Below are 19,871 nucleotides of genomic sequence, written 5' to 3'. Positions count from 1 at the left end.
GTTTCTGTTTTCTCTTGTTCATCATTGTTTGTGATAGTCATTCAGGTTGTTGTGTGTTGAAGTTATAGGTCATTTATTCTGAGTGCTGTGGAGTATTCCATTGTACGAATATACCCTAGTTTATTTATCCATTTTATTGCTGATGGGAGTTTGGGTAGTTTCTAGTTCTGATATATGTTTAAAATTAGTTAAAAAGACTTTGTCAGAATCATTCAGTGATAAAGTGGTAGATCTGATGGATTCTCTTATTCTTGAGTAAATCACCCACCCTGATCCAGAGAAAAGCTATGGCTAACATGTTTTTTCTGCCACCTTTATGAACATTATGAAAGGGGAAAATTATTTTAAGTGGAAATCTCTGAATTTAATGCAAAATAGATTGTATGATAGCTTCTTTTGTTGTTTAGATTGTGATATTAATCAAATTCATAGGTGTAATTACTAATTAGAAAACCTGGTGTTTATTCAGATGATAATTTGATTCAAATAGTATTTATAACTTCATTATTTGTTTTCAGTGTATTTTGTTACTGAACTTAGTGAATTCTACTTTTTAAAAAGGTAGATTTGAAAGGAGAACATATGAATGGGTTAGTGTGGTTCAATTAAATTCATTAAACTCCAAAAGGGAGTGAGGGGTTGGGGGGGTTGTAAAGAGAGAATGTGTGTGTGTGTGTGTGTGTGGTGTGTAAAGCTCTTGTCACAAAAAACAAATTTTAAAAATTGGGGAAAAATCCCCTAATTTTCTTTTTTTCTCTTTACCTATTAATAGAATATCATTAAAAAGAGATGTTTCACCTAATGGCTTACTGAAAACAGGGTAGCTTAGTAACATCCTCCCACCACAGAGAACCTGAACATGTCAAAGCAGAGGTTGAGTCAATTACTTTTTGTCTATCTAGGATCGCTCAGATTCAGACCCAGGTACTCTCTCCCATCCCCTTGGCTTTGAGTACCATCTTTAAGCAGCGCTCTCTCAAATGTGGTATCTTGTCTTTACCTTTTCCTTACTCATGTGCCCGACATCCTTCATGCCATCTCTGCTTGCATGTCTTTCAGCTCTATTTATGAAATAATTTGGATCCATGCCCCCTTTGTCTCCACTGCTAGCAGCCTACTCTAAGCCATGCTTTCATGTCACTGGGGCTGCCAAAGTCGCCTTCCAGCTGTTCTCTCTGCTTCTACTCTTTTAACTCCTTCATAACAAATGATCTGGAGCAACTAAAAGGATCTTTCCAAATAGGAAGACCATGATAATTCCTCCTTTGCTTAAAATTCTGCAGAGTTTATCAGTGTATTTACAATAAAATTCAAGCCCCTTCCATTATTGAAAGGCTTAGTCTAGCTCCTGCTCACTTCTTTGACCTTACTTCATACTTGTCTTTTTACAGTTGACAGGCTTCAAACACAGAGGCCATTCTACTCCCCAAACACATTAAGCTTGTTCCTGTATCTGGCCTTTGAGTATGCCCTCTGTCTAAACCCCCTTTCTCTTAGGTCTTACTAGGCTGACTTCTCATTACCACTTCCTTGAAGAAGCCTTCCCCACTCACCCAGCACTACTCCCATCTAATGTGTCATCTCTTTTTCACTGCCACCCTCAAACACATCATCTTGTTTTGTGTTCTTCATAGCTTCTTCCCCACACCCAAGATTATCTTTTAAAACACATTTAAACTGTCTGGATTGCCCCAGCAGAAAGTAACCTTTGAGAGAATCAGGTCTTGATGGGCCTTCTTCACTGTGCTACACTTGGTATTTAGGGCATTGCTCAAATGTTTGTTGAATGAACAAATGAACTGAAATTTGCCTAAACTACTGATTCTTGATAATGAAAGGAGATTCTTTGCCAGAATCTTTTTATCTCTAAAACTTTTATAAATTGGTGCTTTCAAAAAAAATTTTAATATCCATAATTAAGCATTTGTATTTTTGGTAGTGACCAGATGCTGCATGTGATTGTCATTAAGTAAATGTCTACATTACTACCATACACATCAGACTAGTTAGAAGAGTGAGTATTTATTGGGTATATCTGGGGCATACACCAATTTTTCAGGTACTAGATTATCCTAAGGACCTTATATTTTTTGTTTTTACCTTTAATGAGCTGCTAATACTGTCCTTATATTAAATAAATATTATCTTAAAGATTAACCACACCTAATGACTCTGTTTTCCTAAATGTACTCTCAATTGAATTTTACCTCATTAGGAGAAATTATTTTTAACTGTCAAGAAAAGAAGTTAATTCTTTTCAAAATTTGTATAACATATTGCAAAGCATGTAGCTGTCTTTGACTTCATTATTTTAAATAGGCTATAAGAAAAGTATAGACATATCTTCTTTTATTTTTCTGTTGGCTTTAGCCATCAGGTTTATTTTTCTTATATTAGGAATGGGGGGTTGGGATCATCAGCAGTGCTGATGATTAAAGGCTGTACTGTGTTTTGAGTAAAGAAAAAAGAAAACCTAGCTTTTGGTGAAGGACTGTAGCATGGGAAGAATATAGAAGATAAATACTTGCTGATAACAGCATTCTACCAAGTAAGTGTCAGCTCTGATTTTATTTTCCTTTTGCTGGGAAAACTGTGACCTCCTTTGAGTACTGGTGAGCTGAGACATTTTCAACAGTGCTGAATAAAAAAGGCCCTGCTCTCTGGTAGACTAATGCCAAATGCTGGAAAGCCTTTAAAGAACTTGCCAAGCCACATTGAGTGTCAGCTACTAGATCTGAACTAGAGCGATATAAAAAGGTAGATTTTTTTCCTCCTGCTTTGTTTATTGAAGGCAGTTTCTTTTAAAAATGTAACTAGAACCATCACTGTGAGTAGGGAAATAAAATAATTTTATGATGTTGTACTGTTTAGTTTATATATCAGCTCTTAATAAATACATGCTATAACACTATCAGTTATTTAAATAGAATTGGGCTATGAGAGAGAAAAAGAACCTCAGTATGGCCCCTTCCCTCTTTTTTCCTGCCTAATCTTATTTTAGGAATATTTAGGTAGTTTACATGTAATAAATATAATGAGACAGGAAGAAGTAATAAGGGTTAATAGTCAAATATGATGGTAAGTGCAGCAGTAGAATATGGAGAAACAACACCGTGAAAGCAGAAAGGCTATATATACTTAGCACCAGTATTTGTTAAAAAAGATTTTTTTTTTTTTTTTTTTTGCTGTTGTTCATTTGACCACATAGGTGAAGTCCTGTTTGCTGTTGTTCACCTAATGAATGGCAGCATACTGGAATTCCCGTCTGCTTACACTTTGCTGGCAGGTCATTTCTCCCACTGTGCACTGGGTGTGGATATCTAGGCAAGTGTCAGAGGTCTTTCGAGGTGGCAAGAATTCCCCTGTGACTGGAGTCTCCTCAAGTGGCAGAATCTGTCACAGTGGTTGGGTGTTTGTACAAACTGTAAGTAAATATTCATGATTTTAAGATGAACTGTACAAATATATTTTGTGAGTTTGGAAGGTAAAGCATTTAATTTAGCAGTAATGGGCAATGGAGGAAGACTAGTAGTTTATGCTCTCAGGCAGAGACAAAAAGATACATAAAGCTTTAGTGATTTTAGTGTCAGCTGATGCTTTATTGTTCTTCACAATATCTAATACCAGTATTTAATGACAAAACTGGTAGAAAAATTTATATGGTTCCCCACTCCTGCCCCCACCACTCTATGCCTTCCACATATACTTTGTTACTGCCTTTTACAGTAACCAAAAAAATGTATAAAAAGGTTTTTTATACTTTAAAAGAAAAGAATACATGCAGCTCTTAAAAGTGAGCAATGAAAGTACTTTGGTAGTTACGAGTGACCTCACATAAATGTCACTTTAAACTGTATTCTCTGCCACACACATTTCTATTGAATTTTCAAAGGGCTTTCCAGAGACTATGACTTAAATAATCTGTCCTAGTTTAGTAACTAAGAGAGATTTTAATAAAATGATTTTCATAAGCTGCCTCAAATTTTATTTTATGTCAGCCTCTGATTTTCAGGCACACATCCCTGAGTAGAGCAGCTCTCACATCTCTTTTGGTGTAGTTGGTACCATCAGAATGTGAACCCTCAAACTCTTCCATCTTTGGGATCAAGAACATACTGAGTCATAGCCTCCAGGCAGCCACCTGTTTCGAGTAAATGAAGTACCCAGGGAGAGACATTAAGTCCTCAAGGCCACTAGGGCACTGTTTTTGCATTAAGGCCAGATGTGCTGCTCTGTTCCCACTGCAGTGCCTGGTGTTGTATGCTTGTGATTGGGCAGAACTAATGCCCCACCCCAGCACCAAATTTACTGCCAGTGAATGGCTTAGTTTTGAGAGTGGAAGGGTAGAAAGGAATAGTCATAGAGCTTGCTAAACTAATTCTTGTTTTAGGTGTGTTTATGAGTATTTTATATTGTAATAATGTAATGGTAACTCTTCTTGCTTAGAAGGTTGATTTTTTCATAGAATTGAAATGGTTACTTAACAATTATAATACAGGTACTCCCTCATTTTTTGAAAGATTATGTACCATTGACTTTCTTGAACATTTTCATTGCTTCTGTAATCAGGTTTAAGAGGAAGATACACGAAACAGTGAAAGAATCTTAGAGTTTTATAAAATAATTTAATTGTCTTATTTGAATATTATAATGATACCCTCTCTTAAAAAGAAGATGAAAGTTAAGGCCTGTCCAATGAAATAAAAGTCAGTATGCTAGTGAGCAAAGGGTCTCAACATCATTTTTGTGAAGGCTGCTACATACAGTAAATGGTACATTTTTAAGGAAAGGAAATGATAAAGTAACATTAGCAAAATATTCCCAAATGAGGATCTCTAGAGAAAGGCAAATTACTTCTGGCAAGAGATTTGGTTAATGACAACTTAGAAAATTTCAAGATAATAAGTTCTTAACACAGAAAGCATTTAGATAAAATTATCTAAATGCATTCTGCATTGTGAATCTGTTATCAAAACACTTTTATACTGTGAAAAGAGCAGGAGTATATTAATATTCATAATGCATTTTGAAACCGCATGTAATAGCTGTATTCTGAAAACTTGATGTAAATTTAAATCTTTTTTAAAAATTTAGAATATTGCAAGAAAATGATCTGGAATACAGTCCTTTTTTTGCATTTACATAAATCCTTTCCAAACTACAAAGGTAAAACTTACACCATCCCTTGTATTCCCCAAGTAAACAGTTTTAAAAGTTTTTTTTTCTGTCATGGAAATTGCATACTACTTCCTTCTATTAATAATTCTTCCCATTTAAAAAATACTCACTTTGCACATCAACTGTTACTGTTCTCATGATGGAACTTTCTAAAGAAAAGTAATCTTTGGTTATGACTAAAACTGCATCCATTGATTCAGTGACTATTAGGGGTTGCATGTTGAGCTGTGTTAGGTGCTGGGGATGCAGAGGATTTAGAGAGCTTACCATGTGGGGGAGACCACCATGTAAGTAATTGCAAATTATGACAAGTCCTGTAAAGGAAACAAATTGGGTGATGAAAACATATTGGTCATATGAACTAATGTGAAAGGTGATGTTAGAAAGATAGAATGAAACGAATTTTTTTTCCTTATTGGAATATAGTTTTAGTTTTACTTGTTGGACTTCTGACAATATAGAATTTTAGTCAATTATGACAGTAAGATAGAATATATGATATTTCATAAATAGGAAAACATGTTTTTTTCTGTTAGACCTCCCCTCATATTCATGGGTTCCTGTCATTCCTTATATAAACTGATAATTCTTTTAAACTTAATATTAGAATGTAAAATTGTCTGAGGTTTTCCTGCTAGAATTTCTCCATCTTTGTATTTCTACCCCTTTTTAAGTCTTTGGGATCTTCATGCATGCCACTGGGTACCATAGTTTCATGTTAGTGTTTTTGTTCCTTTTAAATTTTTAGGTACTTTGCTTAGGAAACTATAAAATACCCAAGGGCTGATTCAGATCCTGTTTATTTCTGTATCCCTAAATCTAGCAAAGTCTCTGGCACAATATGAATATATGTGCTTGGTAAATGATTGCTGTTTAAGTAATTACTTCTGATAGTGTGAGTGCCAGATGAGAGGCAAGAAAGAGGTCTCTGTGGGAAGAGGTAATAAAAGTCTCTGTGGAGAAAGTAGATGTGATGGTGGACTTTGAAAGATGAGATTTAAGGAGAATGAAATTCTGTGGAGTGAAGAAATGTAGGTGGGATGTCCACAAAGCATTAACCATTCCAAATTGGCTATCTTTGAGAGTTTTTACAGGAAACAGGATTTATTTAAATACTACTTAAAAAAAAAAGTGGGTTGTACCAGAGTAAAGAAGGCCTAGACTCAAGGGAAACAAAAGCGAAAAAAAGTGGACTGCAAAAGACTAAAGCTTCTGCACAGGAAAAGAAGAAACTGCCAACAAAATAAAAAGGCAGCTTACTGAATGGGAGAAGATATTTGCAGATGATATTTCTCATAAGGGGCTAATATCCAAAATATATGAAGAACTCACACAATGCAACACCAGAAAAAACAAACAATTTGATTTAAAAATGGACAGAGGACCGAAGCAGGCATTTTTCTGAAAGAAGACATGGCCAATAGGCACATGAAAAGATAATCAACATCACTAATCATCAGGGAAATGCAAATCACAATGAGATACTACCTCACACCACTCAGAATGGCCAGTATCCAAAAGACAAGAAATAACAAGTGTTGGCAAGAATGTGAAGAAAAGGGAAGCCTTGTGCACAGTTGGTAGGAAGGTAAACAGATGGAGCCACTCTGGAAAACACTAGAGAGGGTCCTCAAAAAAATAAAAATAGGAGTACCATATGATCTAGTAATTCTACTTCTGGGTATTTACCCTAAGAAACTAAAACACTAATTCAAAAAGACAAATGCATCCCTATGTTCATTGCAGCATTATTTACAATAGCCAAGGTATGGAAGCAACCTAAATGTCTGTGGACAGATGGATAGATGAAGAAGATGTAGTACATATACATGATGGAACATTACTTGGCCATAAAAAAGAATGAAATCTTGCCACTGATAACACGGATGGACCTAGAGGGTATTATTTGAAGTGGAGTAAGTCAGAGAGAGGCAAATGCCATATGATTTCACTTATATATGGAATCTAAAAAACAAAGTGAACGAACAAACAAAAACCAGAAACAGACTCATAAATACAGTGAATAAAATGGTGGTTGCGAGAGGAGAGGGGAGTGGGAGGGATAAGCAAAATATGTGAAGGGGATTAAAAGGTACAAAATTCCAGTTATAAAATAATTCATGGAAATGAAAAGCATAGCATAGGGAATATAATCACTCATATTGTAATAACTTTGTAAAGTAACAAAGGGTAATAATGTGAGCATTTCATAATGTATTGAAGTATCATATCACTATGTTGTATATCTGAAACTAATATTATATATCAACTACAATTTTAAAAAATGGCCTGGTCTGTAAGCAGAGGGATTTAGATTTTTTTCCTCTGGGCACTGGGGGGCAAGGACATGGGATTGAGTAGTATAGATGTTGATTACCAGTGTGTTTTAGGAGTAATAATTGTCCATACTACTTAGGATGGATAATAGAGTAAAGAAACAGAATTCTTCAGTGGCATTTACTGAAGAGAATACTCTGTTGACTTACATGTTTAGTCCTCATTTATTCTGTGATAGTCTCTAGTCCAGAGACTATAAACTACCTTGGGTCCCAAAGTGAGTCACACTATATTATATTACACTCCGTAGCTGTCAGTGATATGTCCCAAGCAGCCTCGTCCAAGAAGAACAGTTAGAGAGGTCATCAGAAATTCTCAAAACTATGGGTAAATATCCCCTAATATATTTGTAACCGGAATATCTCAGGTTTATACTCCTGTCATCCTTCTCTAAAGACCCAGAATTGCAGGCTTATTTCTGGGTCTCCTAGTAAAATGCCAGAAAATACTGGAGAAAAGAAGTATCACAAACTTAGTGAGCATTAACGCAGCATCTGCCCGCACCAAGTAATCATGCAAGTATTCATGCAAGATTTACTATCCAAAATGATAGATAAAACATGATTTCTGTCCTCACAAAATTTAGTCAAATGGCCTAGACATAAAACTTAGGAATGTTGAAATGCTTTGACCAGAGATATACAGAGTTGTATGGGAGCATTTAGCCTACTCTGGGACTTCAAGGATGATTTCTTGGAAAAGATGAAAAGGAATTAGATGAAGGATAGGGGAAGTTTATTTGAGATGAAAAACAGCACAGAAAAGATGGTGGCATGAGAGGTGAGACAGAGAAGTCCTCCCCAAACCACATATAATATGAAAATATAGTTAATACAACTAATCCTAAAAGAGCAATGGGAAAGAAGGCTGCACCAGACTGCATACACCTGGAGAAAAGAGCAAACCTCACGAAACAGAGGAATGTATATCAATGATATCTTAATAAAACAAAAAAAGAAAACAGCACAAACAAAAACAGATATATGAAGCAGTGTGGCATATATATTATAAATGTCCAGTCTTGAAGCACATTGGTCCACTGAGGCTAGAGGGGTGGCTCATGGAGTGACTGTAGGCCAGTGATAATATTGAACATTTTCCTTTTAACATTTTTCTTATGCTGATGTCCAGGAGGGAATATGTTGATGTTAGGGTTAGTTGTTCAACACTTGAAACAGTTTAAGTTATATATATCCCTCCTGATTCCTACTTTAGAGAAATATAAATATGTTGCCTAAAATCCTGACGTCCAGGGAAACTTCAAGATGAGAGAGGAGTGGATTCCTTTGCTCACAAACTGACAAGGCCATCTTTACCCAGGGGTTATTTTGAAACAAAATACTTTGATGGTTTCTTCAGTTTAATTCTGAAAGAAACTGATCTTTGAAGCTTGAAAGAGAGAGTTAGAAACATCTGAGATACTTTGAAATATACTTGTAGCATAGATAAAATTTAATATTTAATAAAGCATGGAGTGAGGGAGGAGGAAAGGGAGGGCAGGAGAGAGAATACAGGAAGAGGTATGGGAAGGGGGGAGGAGAGTAAAAAAAGGAGGAAGGCGGAGAGGGGGGCTTAAAAGGATTTTAGAGTTGAATAAGCTTCCCTTAATCATATTATATACTTGAAGTAAGAATTTCGTATGTCAAAAATAGTTTAATCAATTGCTGTAGTGATTCTTTACCTCATCAATATGTTTGTACTTAAAATGACATTCTTGTGGAGAACTTACAGATAAAATATAAACCCCATTGTTTGTCATAAAATACTGTAGCATTTATTTTACTTTTTTATTTTACGTTTATTCTTCAAAATTCTCATGTTTATTTTTTAATAAAACAAGTGGCAAGTGCTCAGTCTATAGAACAAACCCCTGTAAGTCCTTAATATGAATGTTTTCCAGTACTATAATTCTTGAATGTGATTTTTAAAAAGATAACTCAAACTTCTGAGATGAAGTTACATAAAAAACCCCATCCAGTCACATGTAGACACCAAAAAACTCCTATCTAATCTTCTTCACTGCCACTCCTTGTTTCTCCCTCCCTCTCTTTCTCCTCATCTTTTGTCTTGTATTCTTTTTTCCTTTCTTCCTCCCTCCTTCTCTCCCCTTCTGTATCATTTCTTTCCCAGCATCTATAGTAAGAACATAGTATGTAAAGAGCCTTACAGTTTACAAACAGGTTTTAGATTCACAGTGTCTCTGAGCACTGTGATTGGTGCACCAGAGATAATATCCGACAGTGATGAGTGCTAAGGGCAGGCGGAGGCAAGAGAATTACTGGGGGGAGGGGTGTGTGTTTCATGAATTAAAATTATGTGGTAAGGACAAGCCTTGCTGAGGAGGTGGCATTTAAGTAGAACTTGGAATAAGTGAAGGAGAGAGCCCAGTTAACCTGAGAGGAAGAGAATTCCCCAGGCAGAGGTGACGAACAGTATGTTCAGAGGAGGGATTGTGATTGGCTTATTTGAAGAATAGCAAGAAAACTTACTGGGCTGGAATGAGAAAGGGAAGGGAAGAGAGCAATAAGCAATTTGGCCAGAAAGGCACCTGGAGCAAGATGTTGGGATTTACTGGGGTTTTTTATTTTACACTTTGTGCGATAAGGAGCCATGGGAGGATTGATTTCTGAGTTCCCTGTTCTGTTTCATTGGCCCTTATCCTTGAGTCATTGCTACCCTGTTAGTCATATTGTAGATCTCTGGATCACTTCTGAATTCCATTTAATATTATTTAATTTAGGTTTTTTGCATCTGTATTGATGAGTGAAATTGATGACTTTTTCTTTAAGTAACTGTATCTGGTTTTGCTGTCAAAATTGTACCAGCCTATTAGAAAAAGTTGAGAAGCTTCCCCATATATCATTTGTTCAAACAATTTGAATAGAGAGATTTACTTTTCCTTGAAAGTTTAGTAAAATCTAAGCAGATCTTGAGGTGGTTTGGTGGGTTTCTTAGTTATTTCCTATAACTTCTATTTGCTAGAAAATTGTCCATTTCATGTGTTTCACATTTATTGGCATAAAGTTACTGGTAGCGTTTTTTATCATTAAAACAATCCTACTTTTTCTGTGGTTATTACTTCCTCCTTTTGGTTCCCAGGATTGTTTATTTGTGCCCTCCCTTCCCGTTCAGGCCTCTTCCCCACATCCCTTCCCCAAATCACTCAGCTTGGTGACTTGGCTTCTTTCAGTTGGCTCAAAGAACAAGTTTTGATTATTTTAATCTTTTTGCTTTTTTTTCTACTAATATATATTTTCATTGAGTTTCCTTTTTGTTGTCTTTCTCAGCTTCTTGATTTGAATGCTTATCTTTTATTTTGAAATTTTATTTTAGGCATATAAGGATATAAATTACTCTGTAACTATTGTTACTCTCATATTTTGACACAACTTTTGTTGTCATTCAGTTTTAAATATTTTTTTATTTCCTTTGTGATTTTCTCTGTAGCCCATGATTTATTTGGGGAGTGCGTTTGTAAGTTTCCAAACAATTGGATTTTATTCTAAACCTATTTTTTAACGGTTAATTTCAAACTAAATTGCACTGTTATTAGAGAATATGTATATTAATTATTTGAAATTTAGAACTTATGTCCCAGGACCCAGTCCAAGTCCATTTTGCACATCTTCCATGTGTTCTTGGAAAGAGAACAGATTATTTTTGGAAAGCCAACATAATAGATTTATTTACATATTTTTGTTATTCCTTTGGCTTTTTTGTTATTAATAATTGGCTTATCTATCAAATACTGAGACAAGTATGTTAAAATCCATATTAATTGCAGATTTGTCAATTTCTCCTTGTAACTATACCAGTATTTTCTTTATGTATTTCTAAGTTATATTGCATACTGCATTCAAGATTATTTAAGTTTATTGTTCAGTTCTTTAATGTCATGATGAACTTAAGTTTTAAACATATTTTATTGCTTTATTGTTATTTCTATATCATCTTTACTTTTATTTGGATTCACTTGGCATATCATTTTCTACATTTTATTTTCATTGTTTTGGGGTAATTTTATCTTGTGTGTTTTTTGTAAGCAGTATATAGACTGATTCATTTTATTTTTTGGCCATTCTGAAGAATCTTTGTCTTTTTGATAGAGAATGAACAAATCATATCTATTTCTGCAAATTCATTTAAACTCTGGTTATCTTTGTTTTCACAATGATGTAGCCACATTCCCTCTTTTAAATAATCTTTAAAATGTCAAACTCTCTCTAATTCAGTACCTTTGCACATATAATTTTCTTTTTTTGAAATGGTCCTCACCACTTTTAAGATTCAAGCTTTAGTTTTAAACGCTCCCCCTTTTTTTCAGAGAGGCTTCCCTCTGACCCATCCCTTTCTAAAATAGCACTGCCCTGTTATTTTCTTTTTCAGTACCTTATTTCTTTCTTTTATAACACAAACATTATCTATTTTATTTATAGATAGCTTATTTAATGGTATTAGTATTAATATTATTATACTAATCACTTTACTTACATGTTGATTATTTGATCGTAGTTGGAGAAAGATATGACAGTAACCCTAAAGAGGTAACATGGTCAAGAAGAAGGTATTTCAGGGCTGGGGAATCTGGATCAAGTAAAGAGGAGAGAATGACTCCTGGGGTACCTTTACAAAGAAGGAAATATATAGTTCTCCAGGACCCTGGGGAAGAGTGAGTTAAGTGTAGCTGTGGACATGTTTAAGGTTACAAGAGGTGAAATAAGAATTACCCAAATCTGATCTTATTGAGTGGAGTGTGGAGAATACATGGAGTTGAGAAGGACTGGAATACTTGTCAAGTGGCATGTCTAAGAGAGCAGAGGTGAGGCTTCAATTTTAGTATGAGTGAAATAGAGCAGAGGTGAGGCTTCAATTTTAGTATGAGTGAAATAGTGTTTCTGGTTCTGTGTATTCATTTACAGCAGTGTAGGGAGTTAGAAGTATTGACAGGGACTGGTTTAAGTTGCATAGTGTGTGATCATGTTGATGAGTGAATATATTCTATAAGGGTGGAGGTAGCATTGATCTAAGGTAAAATGCCATGAACGTACTGTGAACAAATGTAAAGAAGGGAGACCTGAATTCTTACTCCAGCCATGCTCTAAACTACTTTCGTAACCAGGCAGTTTTGCCTTCCCCCTGAATTAGAAAGGGGTTGAACTTGATCATCTCTAAATTCCTTTTCAGTTTTCAGATGATGAGAGTATATAAAATAGATGGAGCTTAGTGATTAAAGATTGAGTTAAAAGTGGGTGATGGGTGGTGAGAAGCAAGAACAGGTATGGAACTTGTAGTAGTGTCCTCTCCTCAACTCTGTAATAATAACTATCTAACATGATATATCTGTAAGTGTATTTGTAGAGACCCTTGTTTTCAATGTTTGTTGACAAATCTGATCTCAATTTAGCCACATAAAAATAAAAGTTTGTATGGATATAAATTAATCTCTCCATTTATAGATGAGCTAGCTAGAGGAAAGGACATTAAAATTTCAAGTCTAATTCCAGTTGTGCTTCTAAGTGTGGCATTGACAAGCCAGACTTTTTAGCTCTACTTTCTCATCTGTAAAATGAGAGGGTTTGACTTTTGTATCATACTACCTGAATTTACTTTTTGGCAGGTTTTTGTATCAGAGAAATAGGACAGTTGTTATGTATCTGCATTTTATTAGGCCATTTGACATAATCTTTTAGAATACCCTTTGTAGACAACAAACCGTAAATGGGTGGCAACACTCTAGTGAATTTGCAACTTGTTAATTACCTGATGGCATGGCACAGGATTCTATCCTCAGTGTAGTCTTCTTCACCATTTTTAGTAATGACATGGATAAAGATATTGATGGTTTGTTGATCAAACAGCCAGTGTGCTGGGTAACAGAATCAGGATCAAAGATGATCTCAGCAGGTTTCAACCAAAAGCCAAATATGATGAGATGAAACACCGTGGAGTCCTCTAGGGCAGTCCTCTAGTTGGACCAACAAGCGCATTCACAAGGATAGGGGCAGGGGCTTCCTTCAGATCTGCCTCCAGAATTCTCCGTGAGGCATATGGCACCTCATTCTAAAGAATAAAAGAATATTATGAGTTCACTCCCCCTGCCCTTCACTGTGCCATTTCATTCCTCAACCAACCAAGATTATTTGGTTTTTAAAATGTATCCTTCTGGAGAAATTTATGCCCATGTAAACAAATAGTTGTATGCATATATTTTTTTCTCCCCCTTTTCCCTTTTTATGCAAGTGGGAGTATATTGTTCACACTTTTGTACCTTGTTTTTTTTTTTTCATATTTATAAGTTCATGTTGGAGCTTTTTCCATGTCAGTATGATCATTTATTTCCTTTTAAGTGGTTGAACAGTATTACTGTGTAGGGATTATATAGGCAATGCTGTAGTCAAAACCACACCATAGTTTTCTCTGTGGGATAAAAGCTTAGAAGTGGTGTTGCTAGGCCAAAGGGGAGTTGTACTTTCTAACATCCCTATTGTCATCCCTGACCTCTTGTTTCATGGAATTTTAGAAGAAACAGAATTTTTTAGCAGGGAAGGGATTTATGCACCATCAAGATTGGTGGTTCTCAAATTGTGGTCCATGACTAGGAGTACCAAGAACATCAGTTGGGAACTTGGTACAAATGCAATTTCTTGGGATTCACCCTGGACCTCCTGAATCAGAACTTCTTTGGTGGGGGAAGCAGTTTGTGCTAACACCTGATTTTACATACGGGGAACTGCTCAGAAAGATGAAGTAATGTACCAAAAATTATATAGTTACTGGTGGCTTCTGTTATATTTCCTCTGTAATTTATTTTTCTTATGTTGTTTTGTCTCTTTTAAAAAGACATTGCGTTCTTAAAGTTATCAATATAAAAAATAAGTGATTGATTCATTTCCTACATTTTCCATTTTTGTGCTGCTGCTCTGTGTCTTTTGGGACATAGCAAATTCAAATAAATACTATTTTGAAGTTTGCATCACCAATTCTTTAGATTCAGCTGATTTTTTAAACTAAACCTTAAATTGGATCCCTGTTACTTTGCACATACAAATCTTTTGTTGTCTTTAAGGGGTGACCTTCAACTTCTTTTTCAGACTCCTTTCCCATCATGTCACATTTTTCCTCCCTTTAGAATTTCCAAACTATATCCTTCTTCCCTTTAATTTTGTATGGATATATAAAATTATATACATAGAGTAGATGGATATATACATCTACTCCTTGCCTCATGTTCTGTTTCTTAGCTTTTTTTCTTTACTATTGAAACCCTATTTTCATTTGTTTTTGTCTTCAATCTTCTGAATTGGAATAATCAGTACACCTTAGCTTTCCTTGCTCCTTTGTTTTTATTTCTGTTTCTGTATTTGTGTCTGTGTCTGGCTTTATTTTATTGATGTGTGTTCATGTCTATCTTTTGTTTGCTTATATGCTCCTTGAGGGCAAGGACAATGTTTTACTCATTGTTACTTTAGGCTCCTTGTGCCATTCTTTGCGCTTGCTAGTAAGACACAGAATTTCTCAGGTTACCTCAACATACTTGTCAAGGGAAAATATGTATGCTTCACCATGTAATAGAGTGAAATTTTTATTCCAGTTTTCCTGAAAGCATTATCATTTTATACTTAAACAAAATTTAATTTTTCACTGGTACTCAAATACACTTTATAATATTCTAGAGAATTTTTGAAAAGAAGCAAATCTTGGAGGTGATTTTTTAAATAGTGGCTGCCTGGCTTACAGTGAATCTGGTTCATCAGGCAAATGTTCTTAGGAGCTGTCTTGAGATAATGGAGATGTTATGGCTGGCTTAGGGCCAAAGTTAACAACTTTGAAAGAATGTGCCACTGTAGTAATTTTGAAATAATTTTTCTCCAAGACACATAATTTTTATCAATTTTTAGCCAATTATGTGGAAAATGGAGAGTTGACATTTTACAATTTTATCAGAAGTAAATTGTAAAAATTAAACAAAGTAAATTACCAGCCCAGTTAGGGACTTGTGTTACCTTGTATATTAGGAGGCAGTTGTATATTGGGAATTTGCATACAGCACTATCCTTAATTGATATTTTTAGATCAACAATTTTAACCTCCTTGTAATGTTTTAAGCTTGTAAATTGATATTATTGTTGTGCATACCAAACATAAGCAAGTTTTGTCATTGTCCCTAGAATCAGTTAAAAGCCAGTTCAAATACTACTACATGCAAAGTTAGAAAAATGTTAGAATTCTTTTTCTGTCCTTAGGAATCTATAGACCACACAGGAGACTTAATGCAAATTAAACATGAAGCATTCTGCACAATAGCTTTCTAAACTTCACAGTGCAGCAAAACTAATTTTTCAGGTTTATCTGGGAGCTTTAATTTAGTTTGTGAAGTTATTATTATATTATTTGTCTACCTTCAACTGAAAGTTTATGCTATTAATATCATCAGAGGCAGGCTTTGCTGGATGGTTGATAGAATGAAGCTGTATCCCATCTGTAGTTCCTGTGTCTACCCATTTCCTACCAAAATGTGGTTGAGTTTCTCATTGTTTCTTTTTTAGTGAGCATTTGTCCTGTGCTTTCACATTCTTTCTTCATGGGGAAAGTAATGTTTGCACAAGTGTGGAGATTGCCCAACACCAGCCCATTTACTTGATCAATGAAGAGCATATACACATGGCTCAGTCTTCACCTGCACCATTTCAAGGTAAGTAAATGGTGTGATGGACCCTGCCCCGTGCCCCTCCCCCACAAAGTGGACAGTCACCTTGCCCAATAAGTTGTTGCAGAATGAGATACTATTTTAAATGGACATTTTAAAGGTACCCGTAAGGGTCATTTCCTGAAGAAAGGGAAGACCACCATTTCACAAGGATTAAATCATTTGCTAGTTTCTTGCCAGTAGCTTATCATGTATACAACAGGGTCTTATATGAAGTTGTATTGTGGAAAAAAATGTAGAGAATTTTCATCAGAACTACAGAAGATCAATAAGTATTTGAAAAATACAATCCAATGAGTAGTTGACAAATCTTGTAAATGAAAGGTTTTCATTATTTTGTTTGTTCTGTGATTTCAAGAATATAATGACTTACAGAAAACTACTGTGAAGCAGTGTATGATATTTCAACCAAACCCAAATTTCTAGAATTGTATGGTGTATAATTTTTTCACTGATGTTAATATCTTTACTCTTTTTTTAATGATAGACTACATTGGTTGTAGATATTTGGTTGTAATTTAATTTGCATTCATATTTTCATGAGTTCTCAGATAATCACCTAGATATCACCAGACTAACTCCATGTCACTTTTCTCTGTTTCTGAATCTTTGAAATTCAGAATTTTCTATGAATAACCTTTAAAAAATTTATATTAGATTGAATAACATAGAAACATTTTTTGGTTCAATCTCATTTATCGTTACTAGAGATGTCTGGTTGAAATAGTCTCAGTGTATTACAATGTATTGTTTTTTTAACTGCTATTTTAATAGAGTTGACTAAAATATTTTTATTGATATAATAGCCTGTCATATGAGTGTTCAGCTTCTGTATTATTTATGATTGCTTTTTGGTTTTCTGCAAAGGTTTCTGACTTAATTTGATGAAAGCATCTGTTTTTTGTCCTAAAGATAATTTAAAATGTTTTTAAAAATGCAAGAAAGAACATTGAATCCCCATTTAACTGTACTAATTATTATCTACATTCCTCTCTCCGCTCTTGAATCACATTTTAAGTTATCTACTTTATCATTCTGTAATTTTGGGTGTCTTACATGTGAACTACCATAAAATTCAAAACAAACCAATTCTCAAACTGTACACTTAAGAGATACACAGTTATATATATTATGAATTGTCAGAATTATTTAAATGGTATATTTTCTTGACTATGAAGGTGCTTAGGGGCCATCTGACTTTATTTCTAGACTTTATCACTTGAAATGTGAAAGCACTTTTACTTATTTTTAAAAATTTTTTTTATTAAGGTATTATTGATATATACTCTTATGAAGGTTTCACATGAAAAAACAATGTGGTTACTACATTCACCCATATTGTCAAGTCCCCACCCATACCCCAATGCAGTCACTGTCCATCAGTGTAGCAAGATGCCACAGATTCACTATTTGCCTGCTCTGTGCTACACTGTTTTCCCCGTGATCCCCCACACCATGTGTACTAAACATAATATCCCTCAATCCCCTTCTCCCTCCCTCCCACACCCCTCCCCTTTGGTAACCACTAGTTCCTTCTTGGAGTCTTTGAGTCTGCTGCTATTTTGTTCTTTCAGTTTTGCTTCATTGTTATACTCCACAAATGAGGGAAATCATTTGACACTTGTCTGAAAGCACTTACATTTAATAACAGAAGCAATTATTAGTTATGAAGGAAAGTAACTAATCTAACTTGGGAAAGATAACATTAGCAATACCCGGTCCCTATAGATGACTTATTTTAAGTCTTACTGGTTTGATACTAATGTCTTGACTCATAGAAGACTTTTCCTATGATTGGTGTGGAGAGGTACATTTTTAGAGCAGGTGTTGGCCTGTAGATAATTATAGTGAATGTAATTAATTAACCACATTGATATAGGAATCTCCTGAAAGTGTTAATACAGGAAAACTGCCTTTGATTAATTGTGTTGGTTCAAGTCAATATTTTTATCCCATTTGGGTCAGCGAGTAACAGCAGAAAAGAACTAAGAGATATGTGACGTCTACAGCTGTCTCTAAAACTCTGTTTTGATTGATGTGATATGTCATCCAGATGTCAAAAGGACACCCCCTTAATGACTATGCTGGGATTTTTTTTAAAATTAGGATTAAGAAAAAGTGGCCTTTATCCCCAGAATAAGTGTTATTCAGTATGAAATACCCAGATGCTAAGAACTGGCTGAGTTATACACAGTATCATATTAAGTGTTTAGCTTAGTGAAAATGATATCAAATGGAAGTGAAAGACAGAGGACCTTTGAGTCCTTTACTTTGAGTAAAATAAATTTTACTTAGAGTTGTTTCATTAACAGACCTCTGAAACAGTCATAACTGAAATTATAAGTAAGCACTATGTTTCAAATTTGATAATTAAAACTTTTCTGCTATTAGTTGTTTTATTTATATATTATTTTTTAATTACCACAGAAGGTCTCAGTAACAATGGGAAGAATGTTCAAGTTCTAGGTAGGCTTAGGGGTATATGTGTTGAATGTGTTGAATGGTTTTTTTCTTTTATGGAAGATTTCAGAATTCACATTGTATAAGCTATTATCAAACAGATACGTATATGCTTTAATATATATAGAGTTTATATATTGTGTGTTGATCCTGCTGTCTGATAGTGTTATACCTCCTATTTGATTTCCTTAAAAAAACTGATGTGAGTTGAGAGGCGTATGAATAAGAAGTACCTAAAAGGAGCAACTTAAAAATCACACTTTAAAAGGAGCTTGGAAATAAAGAGCAGTATACATTAAGTGATGCTATACTTTAACCTAAAATTACCATATATGTCGCATTACGCTCAAGTAGGAATTATTACTCTGATACGTAACATATATTTCTCCTCTCTGCCTTAGTACTGGTAAGTCCTTATGGCTTAAATGGCACGCTAACAGGCCAAGCATACAAGATGTCAGACCCAGCCACCCGTAAGTTAATTGAGGAATGGCAGTGTTTCTACCCCATGGTGCTGAAAAAGAAAGAGTTGAAAGAAGAGGAGGAGTTGGGATATGATGATGATTTCCCTGTGGCAGTAGAAGTAATTGTTGGTAAGAGAAAATATTTTGCCTGAAGAACTTTATAATCTTCTTCGTCTTCCTTAATTTAAAAAGATAATCATTGAGATTCATAAAAAATAATCTCCATAATTTTCCCATCTTTTTTTAATTCTCTTGATACAGTAGTATATGCTGAGCAGTTATCTTGCCTGGAGCACCAATGGTCCCTGTATTCCAAATGCTATTATCATAATGTTGGAACACATGTTCAAACAGCTATTAACTTCTGAAAGAATGGAACGTATCACTTTTGGCAGGGGCTAATGAGCATCTCATTTTCCCCATTGAGCTTTGACTCTGACCCCTGGAATAATAATAAAGTTGGCAGTCTAATGTGCACTTTTTCTCAGGTCTGGTTCTCTCCTTGCCCTCTTGCCTCACAGGTGGTGTGCGGATGGTTTATCCTTCCGCCTTTGTTCTGATCTCTCAGAATGACATCCCAGTTCCTCAGAATGTTGCCAGTTCTGCGGGCCATATTACAGCTGGGCAGCAGGGGCTTGGTAGTATGAAAGACCCGAGTAACTGTGGGATGCCTCTAACCCCTCCCACCTCTCCAGAACAGGCTGTCATAGGTGAGTACAACCAGG

The 19,871-nt window shown here is 35.0% G+C and overlaps 1 protein-coding gene across 4 annotated transcripts in view; it reads left to right on the top strand.

The window, feature by feature from the left end:
• MED13L (mediator complex subunit 13L) overlaps positions 1–19,871 on the top strand; it is a 313,145-nt gene that overhangs the window by 240,285 nt on the left and 52,989 nt on the right. For all 4 annotated transcript variants that reach the window (XM_036993616.2, XM_036993615.2, XM_036993617.2 and 1 more), the window contains 3 exons: positions 16,062–16,207; positions 19,084–19,275; positions 19,668–19,856. In XM_036993616.2, coding sequence (XP_036849511.1) covers positions 16,062–16,207; positions 19,084–19,275; positions 19,668–19,856 — 527 coding nt within the window. The remainder of the gene's footprint in view (positions 1–16,061; positions 16,208–19,083; positions 19,276–19,667; positions 19,857–19,871) is intronic.

This window comes from Manis javanica, chromosome 15 (assembly GCF_040802235.1).
Source record: "Manis javanica isolate MJ-LG chromosome 15, MJ_LKY, whole genome shotgun sequence".
Taxonomy (NCBI): Eukaryota; Metazoa; Chordata; class Mammalia; order Pholidota; family Manidae; genus Manis; species Manis javanica.
The sequence above is the reverse complement of the archived record's forward strand: the minus strand, read 5'-3'. Positions and strand labels throughout refer to the sequence as shown.